Here is an 18616-nt window from a genome sequence, read left to right as displayed (position 1 = left end):
ATATTCTCTTTTTTTGCACAGCTTTTTAACGATCTTGCCTGCAGCTCAGATTAACCTTAAAAAAACAACAACTAATCTTTCGCTCTAACAAAAAAAAAAAGAAAGAAGAAGAAGACGAGTGAGATCAGATTGGGCCACCAAACAGCACGAGTCTAAGGATGTAAATAGCACCATGTGTTTGAGCATTGTATAGATCTGGGGTCCGTTCTTCGTACCTCGCTTACTACATCCAAGATCAAATCATCGCGCCAACTTTGAGCTCGCTAATCCGGTTCTCCGAACACACCTGTTGTTGACGATTAGTATAGCTGGATGAAGTAATCTGAGATCACTGGGTGGCTTAAAAGGGGCTACGCATCGATAGTAGAAACATTGATCGGCAACCCTTTGATTGGTCGGCGAAGCTGTCGAAGGAGGATTTCAGGAGTTTCAGAGTTTAATTAAAACGCAGGGGAACACTGCAAAGGCTGCAAAAGCAAGGAGAGAGGGCTGGCAGAAAGTTGCTGACAAATTAAACTAAGTGTAAGTAATTTATTATATTATATTACGTTATATCCTCTTTCACATTAGAGCCACAACAGGACCCACAAGAACATGGGAACAAGTAAAAGTGAAATATAAGAATATTCTACAGAATGGTAATATTTATCACTTATATTGCTTTTAGTCTCTTGAAAAGAGACCCTGAAATAATCTGTTTGTTTGTTTATAACAGCAACCAAGAAAAGGGCAGAGCAAATAAAGACAGGTGGTGGTCCTGCACCCCCCCGTCACACCCCGGCTTTTTGTACTGTGACATTTATTGACATTGTGGGTTTTTTGTGTGTAGTTTTACATAACACTCCATCACTTCTACCTGTTCCCATGCAAGGGGTGACTGAAGCATGCACAGTAAGTTGGGAGATATACTATATACGTATATCTATAGGGGGAGAGAGAGAGAGAGAGAGAGAGAGAGATTTAAGTAAATAATACCCTCACGGGAAAATCGATATCTCTCTATGAGCACACCGTCGCGCTGAGCTAAAGGATCCCGTCTATCCCGCAATATACGCTAAATTCTGGAAACTCTCCTTATCAATCTTGCACCTTCCTTGCTCGCGTACAAACGGACAGGACATGGCTGCGACAGACTTCCCAAATCCACCTTCGCTTTTATAGCCGTGGTCTCTCATCTTGATTACACAAAGTGTTTTACTATTACTACTCTAAAATATGAATTACATCTGAAATAATCAAATACATGAAATAGAATGATTAATAGTACATTTCCCTTTTTTTAGGAAATGACCTGTATGTATCTGTATGAAATCAATAAAAGAATCAAATACTACATTATCTTTAGTTACATTGATAATATTTATTTATGGAGAAACAGTGGAGAAATATCGCTGTTGCTTTCATATAAATGAAGTGTACATACCTAAGTGGCCGCGATCTAATCCTGTTTACATAAAGTAAACCTGCTCCCGAGCAGGCTTACTCTTACGGATCTGTTGCTATGACAGCAAGTCCCGGATGAGCTTCGGAGAACCGAACGATCCAAGATCACGCGAAATCGTCAACAATCAAATCCGGCTAACTTACTTAGCGAGGTACGAAGAACGGACCCCTGCTCAAGCCCCTGACCCACCCACACAACACACACACATACATACACACAGAGTTTATGGTGAGGTCAGTTTTAACCACTGCAGTCGTGTTTATGAATGAACAAACTTTCACTTCAAATCCAGAAACACAGGAAACGTTTACAACATCAAGTCTCTCTTTACACATTGCACAAATGTTAATCCCAATAATACTCAGCCATGACATTCAAAACACACAAAGAAGTTCACAAAACAGTCACTGCTGTGGAGTGAAGAGAACAAGTTTCATCAATGCATGCAAAAAAGATCCACAGGCACTTTAAAAACACAAAAACCGACTATCACACAGAGTCCAGTGAGAGGATTTTATCCCTGAGATCCCCCAGCAGACACGACGATTTCCAGATCAAGACTTTTGAACATCTGAGAGATTTACACAAGTTCTCTCAGAGCGATAAAACCTAAAACCTGACTTTGGATTATTTATGTCTATGTTAAACAAAGAAAACCTCGTAACCTTAAAAATAAATACACAAAACCAAGCTTCATGCAGTCGTACCTCTTTTTCTTGTAGTTTGACATGCAAAGGACAGTTTAATCACATCCACACATGAGAAAAACGTTCAGTTCTTAAGCAGGAAATCAGTCTGGGGAGCCAAACCCCGAACAAACGCTGGGACTGCAGGTTCATGAGTTAGCTACCTTTTAATGATTCCAGTTTCATTTTTATTTTACTTTAAAGCGCTAACGTTGTCTTGAAATGTGATTGACAATCGCATGAAAAACTCGTTCTCCCACTAAGGCAGCGTGCAGGAACAATCAGTCTGACAATATTGACTTTAAAAGCAGTTTTAGTGGCAGGAGGAGGAGCAGCTCTCCTCTGAGCGCCTCGTCCGGTCTCTAAAGGAAGAGGAAGCTCATCACTTCCACGCTCAGGTCTCCACAGATGCTCCGTTCTTCTGTCACTCATGAACGAGACCCTGACTGGAAGGTAAACTTTTGTCTGTTATTCATGGAACCATATGGAGCTCCTGAAATGACTGTAAATAAATGTCACCCCCTGGTTAGTGTCAAGTGTTTAGATCGCTGCCATCTGGGTGTTTTTGAAACATGACGTGATCGGTTGGGAATAGAACTGACTGTGTCACGACTCGAGACTGACAAGTCAACAGGATAAACGATCATAATTTACAAAAAGAACCTAATGTTTTATTAAATATGGCCTGAACCTTGCAGCTGAGCTCACAAGGTCATCAGGAGAGAGTGTTTACCGAGGTCACTGAAGGCTGTTTTCACACAGACAACTAGAAGTGTTTTTGTGGCCCAAGTCGCTGCCTGCTAGAAAGAATGCAGGTTTATCAGACTGACACTACGTCCATGAAGACGTTCCATGCAGTAAGCCTGTGTAAACACCCTGAGACACAGCAAAGGCCAAAAAAGTCTGAATCTGTCATTGAGGTTGTTCAGGCTTATTTTTTGGCTTATTGATGAAGTCCTGGGAGATTTTTCAGCAGATAGAGCGAGAACCGTAAATGTAAAACAGACAGAAAACAACATTACATTGCTCTGATTCGCTGCTTTGTTTATGCATAAAAATCCTAACGAACGACCCTGCAGGAAGCTAGATTCTCACAGGGAGCGGATAAGGGCGACCGAGGTAGCAGAGGTGGAACTGGGTCACAGTGTTTTTATAAACAGATGTTTTTATAAAGCTCTGCATGCAGGAAGTGGCTGTGTAAATGATCAATGCATACATCACATAATACACGAAGGCTGGACCAAAACACGACAGCGGGAATATAAAAGCATCGTCAGGAGGAAAGATGTTCCCCAGTGCGACCTTTCAGGAGCTCCATATTCAGTGATTGTGTGTCAGAAAATGTAAAAATCCAAGTTAAGCTTTCAGGATTGTAGTGTTTGAAATTGTCCTTAAAAAAAAAAAAAATTCAGAGAAAGTCGAAATCAGTACCATCAGCAGTTTTAGCCAATCATCCTCCAGCGTCCTGCCATTATTCCACAATCTACCGGACAGACAAAAAAAACAAACTCTCCATCCTCTCTCCTCTGAAGAAAACGATGTAAAGTCTGAGTTTGTTAATCCCACGCTGAATCATCACATCGGTCTCTGACGGAGAACGCCTCCGTCGCTGCTTCCTGCTGCATCTTTGTTCTCTTTCAGCAGAGGTCTGAGCTCTAAAAACACACAAATAAGCCCGTCTGTTACTGAAATGGACCTGAAAACTTTTACCTGTCTGTAGAGGTTTGTAAAAACAGAGTTCACAGCGTTTCCCAAGATATAAAACACTTTGGGTTTTATATAAATCGACACCGAACGTCTTTCAGTTCAAAGTCTATCAAAATGCTGTGTCAACTGTTCAGGACTTACAATTTAGTATTTAATAAGAGATCAGGCACTGACTGGGTCATTAAAGAATATCAGATTTCTCTGCCAGATTCTGAAGGCCTTGAGTGGGAACTTATTTTTCCAGATTTGTAACAACTTTAATATTAAACCTGAGGCTGAAGCCTTGAAACTGCAGCTGTTATTCATATACTGGAATCGCAGGGAACCGGTTCTGCTGGTTGAAGCATCCACATCCTTACGAGAGCACCGACTCCTTCCAGTGAGATTTCAAAGCTGTTTCTTTTCTCACCTTTCATCTCCGTTTCCGTCTTGCTGCCATTTTCTTTGGACGAGTTTGGACCCTCGCAGATGTCCTCGGGAGCATCCGTGTCATTATCACACATCGCTGAAGCACCGGTGGGTTTCAACCCGTCTACGTTGTCCATCTTCACCAGGCAGAGATTCTGCAGCAGGCCCATGGGGTCGAAGCTTTCTCCGGCGTGCTCGCCTCGTCTCCTCAACATCTCCAACACCTATGGCCAGAAATCGTCAGGGAAGAAATGCACCATGTATGATACTAAAACATGCTTTATTTAAACACTCCGGGGTAAATAACCAGCTTTTCTGCTGAGACCCAGCAGGGCTGCAGGAACACCACAACAAAACAACACAAGTGCCTGTATGAAGAAAGCTAAAAATCTGCCTCCAATTCAGTTTGCAGTACTTTTTTATGTCTTCATGCATGTCCAATAACCACAAAGTTGATTCTCTGGACCTGGACAATGCTTTCAGTGGGAGAAATGTGTCCTCACTCATTCGCGCCTCAACTGGCCGCACGTTTCCACAACCTTATAAACACTAACGTTGCGTAACCATAGAAATCAGCGCGATTACATAACAATGAACCACGAGAGCGTCATCATTAATGGTCAGTGGTCATGTGGGCTAATCACAGGGAATCGGGGAATGGATCACGGCACTATGGATGATAAAAGTCACACTCTTATAATACTGTTTATAAGGTCTGCTGAGACTCAGTGATCAAAACGTTTCTCACACTGAAATGTTCCATCCAGATGAACTGAATCAACTTTCTGAGACTTTTTTTTCCCAGTATTAGAGTTACCAAACCACATGTAGGACAAAGAGCATGCTTATGTGGGACAGTTTCTGACGATGAGGGGTAGATTGGGAGAGGTTTGGCATTTAACATGTGAAGGAGTCATGTGCACTTTGTTTTCTTCTAACAGGCATAAAAGGACGATGTTTGGTTTCATGCTCTCATTCATATGCTCACATATTCAGAGAGCCACAATGCCTTTTTTAGCCCTGGGTTTCTTGTGCAACATCTATTTAAGCCAATCAGAATGTGGGATTTTATCTCAATACATGAAATGGGAGAATGGGACATAAAGAGGGAAATCGGGTCAACGTAACTAATCCAAACACAGCAGAAGGATCTGGTTTCTCATGTACTAATGATTTGATTTAATGGCCAAACAACTTCACTTAAACACAGACCAAAATGTTTTCAATGCTGACAAAGTTTGGCTGTTTGTCATTTCTGATGCTTTAACATACACACCTTCATATATTTGTAGGATTTCACTTCACTGATGTTCTCCTCCAGTAGGAGCAGGTAGAGCGAGAGATCATCACATTGGCCACCGGGTTTGGGCAGGACGCTCACAGTGGGCAGCGATTGGTAGGTTTCGAGGAAGTGAGCGTGGCCATAGCAGTAGAGGGGACGCAGACTGGCGTAGATCACAACTGGAATCAACGTGGCGAAGACGATCAAGTTTACGAAGCTGAGAAGAGTAATCAGAGAGATGGAGGCCTTAAGTATCCCAAAAGACCAACTTACTGGCAAAATGGCAACAAAATAACTCTTTTTATCCAATGAAATGTGTCAAAAATGTATCTTTTAGAGACTGACTGACTTTTTGGAGCCAGCCTCTAGTGGGCGTTAGAGGAACTGCAGTTTATGCCACTTTTTTTAAACCCCCTGCCTGGTACCTGCAGTCTGCCATCCCCAGTTTAATGAATTTCAGTTTTTACTATTCTCAAAAGCCAAAAGGGTTCAGATCTCATCATTACACCACAGGTAAACTTGTTTGTAAAGCACAAATCAAAGCTTAATCTGATTTCTGACATATCAACTCTTCAATGCAAAGCTCAGGAAAATACCTCAGCAAGGAGAAGACTCCCACGGCGATGAGCTTACACTGCACCCTGTCGGGGACGCCAGAGTCTGACTCGAGCAGGCCGACACGCAGCTTGCAGCCGAAGTCGTCTGTAGTGGAGGCCAGGCGGAGGTAGTAGCCCAGGTAGATGCAGGCGCAGAGCAGGGTGAGCAGAGTCAGAAGGCGGCACAGGAGGTAGTAAAAGATCAGCTTCCGCGAGCAGCGCTTGGTCATCAAGAACTTCTCCACCATTGGGTAATGGAAGCAGCCCTCGGTGGGATCGCTGTGGAAAGAAAGGGTGGAAAGAGCAGATTAAAGTGAGGTTGTGCAGGCACTTTATGGATTTGCCGGTAAACACACAGACAGACCAGTGGATGCATCAGTTATTCCACTGATTGGAAGCTTTTTGCCATGTTCCCAAACAATGAAGTGCATCCTTCCACCCTGTTGCCTGTAAAGTGCTGTACCTGTCAGTGGACGGCTGCTCTGCTGTCGCCATCCGTTTGGCCAGAGTGACGGCACGGTTATAACAGCGGTCCAGCTCTTCCATGATGAAGGCAAGGTCAGACTGCAGGAGCGGCGCAGCGCAAAATCTCCAGAACAACGCCGGGGCGTACATGAGAACGGCCACCAGCAGCAGGATGTAAGGAAAGAACTGGAGAGAGGACACAGGAGAGGAGGCAGCAGAGCTTTAACTAAGACATAAACAATCATATTAGCGGTGACGTTTCCACAAATACGACTGCTGATAAAAGAAAGGTGTGCACAGCTGACACACTGACACCGAGGCTCCTGTTATGCTGGTGTTTGGTTTGATAAACTAATGCCTGATGAAACAGACAGAGATAACAGTTTCACTTTCATAGAGATATGAGAGTGTGTGTGTGTGTGTGTGTGTGTGTGTGTGCGTGTTCAGTTCTCCGGTCTTACTGTACAGTAGCATCTCACATCATAAACCATAAAGTTTACAAGTGCTTTAAGAAATTAAACATATAGTGAATAAACTTAATGAACATCTCTTCTCTCTGGCTCTGTAGCAGAGACCCTCAGCCACCTGGCCTGATTACCGCAGTGGGATTTCCACCAAAGCCCTGAAAGATCTCTACTCTGTCCAAACCTTGGCCGCTAGGCTTCTAACAGGCTCTTAGCTCTGGGCACATATCGCCCCCACCCTCTTAAATCTCCACTGGCTCCTGCATTACTTACTTACTGACCCGCTGCACCCAACCACGGGTCTGCTTTCTATCCCTCGCCCAACCTCCACGCCTCTGGGCACAGAGCCTTCACTGTGGGCTGAAGGCTCTGAGCTTTGCATCAACCTTTTCATGAAACATTTAAGAGACTTCTCAAAGCTCGCCTTTTTGTTTATTGATGCTCTTATATTGAGTGCGAGAGCTTGTTTCTGTTCTTTATGTGACAGATATTAATATGGTTCCATTTTGCTTTTCAAACTATGACATACAGATCACAGACAGATCACTTGGATTGGGTGTAAAATGTGGCCTTTTTAAGACCTGACAATTTTATGTGGATGCCTCCATGTAGTCTCCAAAAATAAGGTGAATTAAAAAGTTTCCCACGGTGATCACACTCACTTAATATCAACTCTTTATTTTAAAAAACAAACAAACAAACATTTTTAAATTAAAAACAAAAAAGAAATCAGCAGATTTAGAGAGGGAATGAGCCAAGAGTGAAAATGTGAAGCGAACCGTTAGTTTGATTTGCATCTAAGCTTCTCTCTGTGATTAGGCTCCAGACTCCAGTGGATTTTACTTAGAAATGAAACCAACTACAGACTGAGTGACATAAGAACCACAACCCCCCCCAAAAGGGGTGAATCATAATGAAAGAAAGATATGGGCATGCCCTTTCTCATTAACGGCAAAAACCTGAACCATGAAGAGGACTGGTAGAGCAGACTCACATTTCAAACCCGACAGAATGAGCTGAAAGGCAGAAAGCAAAGCTCTGAGGGTTAACTGTGCTTTTGTGCACGATCAGCTATTTGAACGTCGGATTTCTTGTGCAGGTTTATCCGGTGTCAGTAAAGAAAGATCGTTGTAGGTATGTGAAGAAACGTGCACGCCCATTACAGTCCTCAGAATGCACCCTACTAAAAATATCTGAACCACACCCTGAAATCACAAACCCGAGGCTGCCTGTGAACGCCAGAAAGCTTTCCCTTCACTCTGAATCAAACACAGCAAGATTAAGATGGCTTACATCTTTTCAGTAACTGTAACACTGTGTGTGTGTGTGTGTGTGTGTACCTTGTGCAGCCACAGAGGTAGAGTGTGTGTGTGCACAGCCGCCCAGCAGAAGGAGTCCACATAAGCTGCCTGCCTCCATGAGAAGTTAGTTGGAGCAAAGCAGCTGATCTGAGTACCTGAGAGAAACATGGAGACATGAAATAAGCCCCAGCAGCAGGGTCAGAATCAACACGAGTCCACACAAGTGACACAGCATAACCTTCAGTCTACTTCCTGGAAACAGATCAAAATTCTTGCAAGACCAGATCTGTTTGTGGTTGAGTGGATTTCTTAGAAAGATTTCTCACAGAATGAAGTGACCCAAACAGGGCTCGTACAGGTTCGAGTTAAGACTGTAAGGCTTTTTAAACATGACTGTGAATAAAATTGAAGAAAACATCAGTCACACGGCGTTAGAGACGCCAGCTGGTTGGTTCAGGAGACGTTCTGTCAGAAATGCCAGGCGAGGAATAAAAGGCATTCTGTAGGTTCTTTAATCTTTTTTAAACATTCATTTGTTGTTTGTCTGAAACTTGTGTTTTCATGCTGCTACAAGACAAATTCAAACACACCTGGAGTTTAGCATCTTCCCAATGGACACCTAGACATGTGGACTGGATCCAAGTTCAGATCTTTAGACCACTTTAGACCCACACAGACAAGATCCGAGGAACTAAGCTACCTGAGTGGCTAAAAATCCCAACTGGGGTTATTTATGACCTCATATTTTATACAGGAAGTCTTTTTTTAAATTACTCTGTTTGTGTTTATCACACCTGTGATGTTTCCTTTATCTATGAGCATAATTTCTGCATCTGCCACCAAAGTATGGACACAATTTAAGGGCAGCATGGAAGAAAAACTGTAGGTAAAAACAAGAAGCGAGGACAGAAAAATGGCCACATGTAAGCAGAAGCAGTGTCAGAGGAAATGGAAGTGTTTTAAAGAGAAGATATTTATGAAAAGGGTAGAACTGTCTGTTAGCCGACACGCACTGAAAAACATCATGGGGCAGTGATTAGAAGTGGAAAATTACAGAAAATGAATAAATAAAAAGCTTTAGGAGAAGAAAACTGACAAAAATGTTTCTATGATTAAAAATATGACAGTGGTGCATACAGATGTGCAGCTGGAGTCTCTTAAAGGCTATTCAGGCTGGATTCTGTGACTTCTCATGAACTCTTCTTCGTGTTTTCCATCAAGATTCTTTTAAAAAGTAATATTTAACTATCGCACAGACACCTGCATCATGGAGCCAACTTTGCTCGTTTCCCGGCTTCACTCACCGACTGAGACCTCCTGAGCGAAGGCTAGAGAGATGAGGAGGAGGGGAAGGCCCACGGCCACGCAGGTCACGATCTTGTCCACGGCGAGCTCCGTTCGAACGTTGCGGTATCGAGCCTGGTTCGGGTCCTTCAGCAGAAAGTCGCTGAACATGTACTCTGTAGCCACGTGTGCGATGGCCATGTCTATGCTCTGCTCTTACCTGCCGACACAAATCAACAAGCATCTCCGTTGGCACGTTTCACAGAGGTAATACGAATGTGTCACATTAAAAATCAATCAGATCTGATCAAAGTTTCCAGCTGACCCCGCAGAATCAGCTCGCTCGGTGCCATGACTTTGGTTGTTTTACCTTCATACTATGAATACTTCCATAGTTAACCGTTTGGCTTAAATCTGATGCATTTTAACAAATGTTTTCCAGTATTTTTGGGCACTAATGTCTTTAGAAATACAGCAAATATTCAGAAACTTTAACATATCCTGCGATATTAATGATCAAAGTTGGTTACAGAAAAATTTGGTCGGAACTAGGGCTGTGCGATATGACCAAAATCTCATATCCCGATATTAAGACATCTATCGTCCGATAACGATATAAATCACAAAAATGTAACATTTTCTGTAAATTCTGTGAATGTCGGGCAGCTCGACTTGCTTGAAGTGTTTCCAGCTGGGCGTCGCGTACCTGGAGTCGAGTGTTTTAACTGATGCATGAAACGATACATTTTTTTAGACATAGGTTGTAACGGCCGCCGTTTTCTTTGTGAGTATTTATCACACAGCGTGCTGCAGGGAAAAGCCTGTTCTAACGTTTGAGTCTAAGGTTTATTTTTTTTAGCACCTGACGGCTCTTTTTTACTTCTCATCCGTAAATACTCTGCATCTTTCACGTGATTCAGTTTATTTTGAAAAGTCTCAACAGGATCTTGAGCTTTATTGTGAAAGGTTTATGTGGAAAATAAACAAGCAGACACGAGGTGGTTTTACCGTTGTTGTTGCTAACAACAATACATAAAAACAAGCGCTTGTCCGTCTGTAGTGTGGTTATATTAAATATAAGAGAAAGAGAAAACTTTAGGAAATTAATATAGCCACTACAGTGACCATCAAAATAATGAAAAAATATTGCCGTAAACAGTTTATTTTGCGACACCACAAAACAAACGATAGCGTAAAATGAAACGATAGACGTTTTTATACCGTCATCCGATATATATCGTTAAATCGAACAGCCCTAGTCGGAACAAAATATTTTTGGCTTTCACTGAGACACTGAGTGTGGGCTATCTGTTGTACTTCTGAAGTTACGAGGGTGTGAAATATGCTTCGAAACTACGAATTAAAAACTGTCAAATTTCAACCCACACCTGTGCACCTCGAGGGCCTGTAACTGTGAAAATGGCCTTTATATATTATATTAAATTGAGTTTGCATGGCTCTGACATGTTCCCCGAGTTCCCGTCGCCTTTTTGCCAGGCAAATTTAATTTGAGCGATGCAAAGCACCACACGAGGTGAACGTGTCCTGTTACAGCAGCTACTTAATTTCCCAGCTCGCTGCCTAATGTCGCTCTAATTCAGCCATAATTAAATAACGCACTGACTAACATAATAACCTGTATTATTCTTTAATTAGACATTCCAGATTCCATAATGAGGTTTTGCTCATTTTGTTCACCAACAGCGGCTTTCTTTAACTCCACTTTCTCCTGTTTGTTAGTGTTCACTCTGTGAGCACTTTATTAGGATCACTGCTCCATGCCTATTCGTGCAAACTAGCCAGTCACGTGGCAGATTCAGATTCATGCCTTCAGAGAATTTGTGCAAATTCTATTATTACTCAGAGTCACAGAGATTAAAGATGGGATAATCTATGGGGAAAGAAAATCATTGCAGACAGTAAGGACACGCTCCATCTGCAGTACTGAGGATACCTGCTAAAAATGAAAGGTAAACCACAGCTGATCTATCGTTTTATATAAAGTGTCTGTATTTAAATCAAACTTTGACTTCTTGTCTCGATTATTTAGAGCTGCTGGTTCACATGAACCGAAATGCGTGCAGGCAAAGGATGAAGGAGCCTCCTCACTGGACATTTCTTTGGTCTTTGGAGGAAAAACTGCTCACACCAGTCAACTAACTTAGTGAAGGTCAGGGCCACGCTCCTGCTCCACTTCCTGCAGAAGACTCACAATTAGCGAGCTGTCAGCATACTTTAGGACAACTCCTGGTCCACAACGGCTCTGACGATCGATCCCTGAGGGGATCCAGTGCAGGGTGAGAAACTGCTGGACAGGGTTTTATAGACGCCGACCCTCTGAACTCAATCTTCCATCTTTGGGCCCGGCACCTTTATTTTTTATTTTATTAACTTTAGAAAAGCATTAAACAGGCTGAAACAGTCGGGCTGTGCCACTCTGAGTGACCTTCGGCGTAAATTCAACACGTTTATGGAACGAGGCTCAGCTGTGAGGTACCGAGCATCATTTCAGACCCTCAGCATTGTTTTCAAGTTCAGCTCTTAAAGGCGGCACTCAGAGACACCGACAGTCATGTCGATGTTTTCCTCCATGATTCACGATGACAGCAGACGTTTTCTGGATCTTGTAGTGTGTTTGGTACGAGTTCTGTCTGCAAAGCAAACTGCCCTGCAGGGATATTGGTTTCATTTTGCTCTACTGAACAAATATTTCAACAATTTACTCTTAATAAACTGAAGCTTGCACACAGTTTCACTTGTCAAAGGGTCAAAAATAGCAGGAAAACATACAGACTTCTGTTAAGTAAAGCAACACAGCCTCTTTGTCTTCACCGTGTGTGCCAGTCCTTCTTACATCCACAGTTTCCCTCCTCAAAGGCCTGTTTGGAGTCTGGAGAGACTCTGCTTCACAGTTTTAATGACTGTTCTTTAAAGAACTCCAGGAAAGTGTTGGTTGGACATTTTTCTCTGTGGTTTGTGTATATGACCCCTTCAGATGTAAAAACTGAGCAGTAACCGAATATTGTAATGGGGTAAATTGGTGCTGAAGAACACGCAGGTCACGGGATCTCATGTGCCGTCAGCACGATGTCTGACAGGTACACCAACTTCTCAGCAAATATTTGTGACCTAATCTAAATATTCATCATGAACATTCCTTGAAAGTCTGGTTAAGCTGAGAACTTTTGGTCTGTAGTCATTAACATAACAGCACGGTGCTCTTTAAAATCACCTGCTGTTAAAGCCTGGAGCCTCACGGGTTATTATCCACAGCGTCATGTCATGAACAAAGATTAAGATTAGTCACTATGACTCATGAGGTACCGGCCACTTCAGCCACCAGCGCCGCTGCTCCTCAGCTGTGCAACCTCAGACTCGTGGAGTAAAGCGAAGCCTGATTTTAATAAAGAAGGATTTCAAAACCCCTCGTGATCATCTTCCCACGACATCATCCGCCTCCTTTGTTTGCTTTACTTGTTTGTTTTCTGTTTTCTTCATTTTTAATGCAAAGTCTTCATTATTCTCAAAGATGGGATGGGCTGACTACGTGACTCCCCAGCATCAAACATGTTTTAGTTCAGGAGACCCGATCTGATCTGAAGGAGGAAAGACGACTGCATAATAACACATGTCCCTCCAAAGGTTTGGATTTTTAAGCTTAAAGAAGCAGAATTAGAAATTACAAGAAGAGTACTTCAATTTGCCATGTATTGTTGTACTTGGGAAGTAAGTTTTATCAGGCTAAGTATACCTGACGTTAATGACAGTGTTACAAAACCTCATGTTAATCTTCATGGCACTTTTTAAAAAATATAAATGAGGTTGTAGTTTGTTTCCTGCCTCGTGTCTTCAGAGCTTGAAAAAAGAAGGTAACACTGTGATCATGAAGGGGTGGGTGTGGTCAGCAGCAACACTCAGGTAGGCTGTAGAGTTTAGGTGATGCTCAGTTGGTGCCAAGAAAATATCCCCCACACCATCACACCAGCAGCAGCCTGAACTGCTGACACAAGGCAGGATCCATGCTTTCTCTTCTTTATGCCAAAGTCTGACCCCACCATCTGAAACCCACAGCAGAAACTGACACTCACTCCTTCCAACCTTCTGTTGTTTAACGTTGGTGCCCCGTGTGAACTGTCGTCTTAGCTGAGAACAGGAAACTGAAGCAACAGCAATGCACCAAAAATACTCAGTGGTTGTGGTCTGGTCCTGCAGCCCATCTGCCGCACGCTCTGACGCGCTGTGGATTCAGAGATGTGCTTCTGTGTTATCGTGGCTGTAGCACGTATCTATTTTTTTGAGTTACTGTTACCTCCATATCAGCTCAAAGCAATCCAACCATTCTCCTCTGCCATCAGCGAGACCACTTTACTCCCTAAACTGCCGCTCACTGGATATTTTTTCATTTTCTGACCACTCTCTGAAACACTCAGACCCACCTGTCTGGTAGTAACAACCATGCCACGTTCAAAGTCACTTAAGTCACTTTTAAGTCCCCATTCTGATGCTCAGTTTGAAAATCAGCTGGTCCTACATGTCTAAATGCACTGAGCTGCTGCCATGTGATTGGCTGCCATTTCTATTAATGAACAGAAGAAAAAGTGTACCTTATAAAGCTATAGATAGATAGTTAATGTCCCAGAGGAAGAACAGAAAACCTTTAAATGTAGAGTTTTTGCATCTAAACAAAGTTGTTGTTTTAATCTCTTTATGATTTTTGACCTGTTTGTCTCCATCTAACAATACTCCCAACCTCCCAGACACGTTCCCTCCTCTGTAATGCATCACCATAATGAAAAATAGGGACTTGTTAATAATTTTACTTCCACTTTCACACTTTGAAAACCGCCGGTGGACCGAAAACGATACTTTAGAGGCCGGTTCTGGCCGGCGGGTCGCAAGTTTGACACCCCCGACGGCTGGAGTGGCTAACAGCGATGAAGTGGCATAAACAGACGGTAGAGTGACTTTTAACGAAGCTGTGATTTACTCAAAGCTGGCAAACATCATAAACCCGCGCTTACCTGCTGCTGCTTCCGTCAGGTGTGTATCAAAGCGTCATGGCCGCGGTGGAGGCTGTGTGCAGCGGGAATCACTTCAGGTGCTTTCCAGCGCAGCCGCTCGGCGGTGTGGCCGCCAGGCATTCAACAGATAGAACAAAACAACTTTCGAAATCAATCCTCTTCCTGTAAGACTCAAAACTCCTTCCGTTCGTCTTCATGATGCCTTCACGGTTGGCTCAGAATTTTTCGCTCTGTTGCTGCCTTCAAGTGCAGCTCGGGATTTTGTAACTTGTAGCTCGGGAGTCAAACGGCGAGCAAACTCTGCTGAAAACTCTTTCTTTCTTTCTTTCTTTCTTTCTTTAAAAAGGTATTTTATCTCAAATATAAATAGTCACTGATCTTAAATTCACTGCAGGCTACACACATCAGAGTTAGGTGTTCATCCAGAGGATACAGCATTAACTTTTATACACTCTCAGAGGGATTGTGAAACTGAGTGTAGTCTGTTTTCTGTTTCCAAAAACCATGCAAATGACTAAAACTGTGTTTGTTGGTTGATTCTTAAGATATTTATTCAACAGTTGCCTCAAGGTGCTTTATAATGAAGGTAAAGACCCTACAATAATACAGAGAACATGCTACAATCAAATGACCCCTTATGAGCAAGCACAGAGCAAGAAGTAGGCTGGGGCAGCCATCTGTGATGTATTTCAGTGCTGGACTTTGTAGACGGTCCCTGCATGCTCAGCAGGCATACAGACCAGTGCTGTTACAAAGGTCCAGGTCAGAGGTCAAGTTGTTTTTAATTAAAAATTAAAAATGAAAATGAGCTTGAAGTTTGTTTTCTGCCTTAAAAGTAATTATGAAAAGATGTTGTTCACTTTTTAATCACCCTTCAAACAACATATTCACCCCAGGAGTTTCTTTACAACTTAGAAAGTGATCCAGGCTGAGACAACCTGCTCATGACAGCTGGAAAGTTTAGATGGGATTTTAGTGTGTAGAGCGGAATGAGCTTCAGTTTTCTTCAGTAAGAAGTGTGAAAGACTACATTTTAAATTGCAGGCCAGCTGCTGCTGATTAAGACACTGACGCCCAGCAGGACTGATGTACATGACACAAATGTACAAATGTTTGATGAGATGAGTCCTCACCGAGTTTATTCACCCCCCCCCTTCATCAATAATTACAAGTAGAATGTATGAGTACATAAATCAGAGCACCTCACCTACAAAAATTTAGGCCACAAAAATATCTTCAGTAAAAGCTTTAAAGTAGCTGATATCAGATGGAAAGTTAAGCTTTTTTCCATAAGTGTGAATGCACCGTGAGCTGCTGCTTCAGTAAGGAGTCAGTCGGCCTTTCTCTCCTCTTGTTCTCATTTTCCTTTCATTTGCTGAAACAGCTCCTGCTTCTGTGACTCATTTTGGAAGGACTGTAGCCTCACACTAAGTTCAGTTGGGTGGAGACTAACGGCCTTGGCAGTGCAGTGGAAACATGAATGATTGTGTTGATTGTGTTATTTTTTTTTTTAATATACTTTCAAGCTTAAAGGTCTCAGGAAATAATATTCTAGTTCTTCATTTATTTGCTTGCTTGTTTCTCAGCTCTTGGGTGGGCCCCTGTGCAGGGCTCCCATTGGATAATTTGGCCCAGTAAGTATGTCAGCTCACAACCATCACTGCGCACAAACCAGAAGCAAAGCTTTACAGGAGACATTCACAAACCGCTGGAAACCTGGGAGATGATGCTGCTCTGAGAACAGCGACGTGGAGTCTCAGCACAGTGAAGACACTTCAGCACCAAGCTTATTCCTGCTGCTGTTACACACAATCATATACACACATCTTTATATGCACGTGATGTTAGGAAACTATACTTACTGCTGCACACAGTTTATAATCCACGACTCATTATGACTTTTTCTCCGAGCTTCAAAGAACTCGTTAACTGCAGAGGATCTGCAAAAGACCTGTTCTGGTTGTAATAAATATGATATAAAGGAATACATGTTTAATTATCTGTTAATTTAATATGTCTGTTTGTTCAGGTTTATATACAGTTGCTGTGTAAGCTTCCCCTCCTTTGTGTTTGGTTGACTATCTGATTAAAATCTAATTAGCTTCCACACTTTCGTCCTTGAGCCTCACTGCTTGGGTCCCTCACAGGAGCTAATCACAGAGCAGCCCGGTCATTAAAACACAGCATGTCTTTATCCTGTCTTCCTTCTCTCACCCAACTGGTGGCAGCAGATGGCCCCGCCCCTCCCTGAGCCTGGTTCTGCTGGAGGTTTCTTCCTGTTAAAAGGGAGTTTTTCTTTCCCACTGTCGCCAAAGTGCTTGCTCATAGGGGGGTCATATGATTGTTGGGTTTTTCTCTGTATGTATTATTGTGGGGTCTACTTTACAATACAAAGCACTTTAAAGGTGATTTTTGTTGTGATTTGGAGCTATATAAATAAAATTGAATAGAATGAAATTAAAACAAACTTTCTCTACTTGAATCTTTGCAGCTTGTGTTTTGATTCAGTAAATTTGGTGTTTTATTTTAATCCTTTTGATTCTTGAATATAAAGATATTAATAAAAGAGTTCGACTTCCCTCGTTTCCCATTTTCTGTTTAAAAAGTCTGGCATGATTGCCTTAATCTGTGTCTGTGCTTTGAATGGAGGTATTCAGTGTGTTTGTGATGGGTTCATGTGTAGCTTTAAAAATCAGTGTTCAAACAGGCTCACTGGTCCCAAACGTTTGCACTCAGGGAGCCTTCAGATGAAGGCTGTGTGGCACAGTTTAAATGTTGGGTTGTTGCTATTTTACAAGTTAAAATTATAATATCGTGTTAAAAGTCGTGTAATTGCTCTTTTTGTCTATCTGTTGTAGAGCTGTGGCCACAAACTCTCCGTGCGCTGCTCTTCAGCTTTCAGAGAGATTAATTGGCCAACAAGAGAGACACACAGGTGACTGAGTGTCACCTGTACCGCCACCTGTCGTCCTTTCTTTTTCTTTTCCTCGACAAATTTTCTATATTAGGTATCCAGTAACGTCAGCAAAGTTAATTATTTTGGTCACGATATTCATTTAGAGAAATGATGATATTATAAAAGTCTTAATCAGCCCTGGAGTTTCTCTCCTCTCCGGCACGATTTGTTGTTTCTGTGCGCCTGTGTTACAGTGAGCTGGGATTTCCGGCTCAGATTGGAGCCCGTAAAGGGAGCATCCTCCAGGGCGGCGTGACTGTGGATCTGCGCAGCATGCAGCAGCTCTGTGGCAAAAAGGAAAAACACCGATTCATAGAAACGCAACAACAAGCAGCTCTTCAAACTGAAGTGTGGAGAGAAGTGATGAGGAGCGGCCGGGATCCTGCGTCTGCATCAGGCTCCCGGTTCGCGCCTGCGCCTCTTCTGAAGTGTGGCCATCTGAGATGAGCTACTCTGCTCTGGAAATATTTGGGGCGTCAGACCGAAAACCATTTTGAAGTCCTGTTGATGTTGGTCTATCGCGATGAATTCTGGGGATTCTCGTTCTGCCCTCCGCGGTCCTCCCAAACTTCTCCAGCTGCGTCAAGTTGCAGTGAAATGCGCACAAATGCGCCGGAAATGGGAGGATGTTACACTAGAAAACATAACCGAGAAGCTGGAGGGGAAAAGAAACCGCTTAACCCTCAACTGTCCGCTCTCTTTCAGTGACTATCGATATAACGTTTTTGATAACTAACACTTTATTAATCCCAAAAGGTGGAAAAGTCCTAAAACCACACAGGAAACCTATTTTTTTAATAGCTTAGTGCAATACAATGTAATATATCAAGACATTGACCTTACTAAGGTAAACAATAATAAAATAATAATTTAAATACACATATTTAGTAATAATACGATTATAATTTATTGGAATTTGACATTCAACAAAGCAAAAATAAACAAAAAAGCATATTAAGATTTTAAAACATACAAAAAAAGAAAGAAAAATAATTTCTGGTA

The 18616-nt window shown here is 42.4% G+C and overlaps 1 protein-coding gene across 1 annotated transcript; it reads right to left on the bottom strand.

Annotated features, from left to right (window-relative positions):
- Nucleotides 1-1666: 1666 nt before the first annotated feature.
- Nucleotides 1667-14831, bottom strand: LOC116320364 (pannexin-1-like). The gene is made up of 8 exons (XM_031739957.2): nucleotides 14659-14831; nucleotides 9658-9857; nucleotides 8393-8508; nucleotides 6587-6774; nucleotides 6124-6402; nucleotides 5522-5744; nucleotides 4247-4469; nucleotides 1667-3785 (listed from the first exon to the last, which is right to left on the bottom strand). Exons 2-8 carry the CDS (start codon nucleotides 9836-9838, stop codon nucleotides 3706-3708), a joined length of 1290 nt encoding a protein of 429 aa, XP_031595817.2. The 5' UTR covers nucleotides 9839-9857; nucleotides 14659-14831; the 3' UTR covers nucleotides 1667-3705.
- Between the last annotated feature and the right edge of the window lie 3785 nt (nucleotides 14832-18616).

Source organism: Oreochromis aureus, linkage group 14 (genome assembly GCF_013358895.1).
Source record: "Oreochromis aureus strain Israel breed Guangdong linkage group 14, ZZ_aureus, whole genome shotgun sequence".
Classification (NCBI taxonomy): Eukaryota; Metazoa; Chordata; class Actinopteri; order Cichliformes; family Cichlidae; genus Oreochromis; species Oreochromis aureus.
The sequence above is the reverse complement of the archived record's forward strand: the minus strand, read 5'-3'. Positions and strand labels throughout refer to the sequence as shown.

Coding starts and splice junctions, on each gene's coding strand:
- LOC116320364 (XM_031739957.2), bottom strand. CDS start 9,838: ATGGCCATCGCACACGTGGCTACAGAGTACATGTTCAGCGACTTTCTG. Junction 6,775..8,392: donor TACCTCTGTGGCTGCACAAG/GTACACACACAC, acceptor TCCTCTCTCCAG/TTCTTTCCTTACATCCTGCT. Junction 4,470..5,521: donor AATCCTACAAATATATGAAG/GTGTGTATGTTA, acceptor TTCTGGCCATAG/GTGTTGGAGATGTTGAGGAG.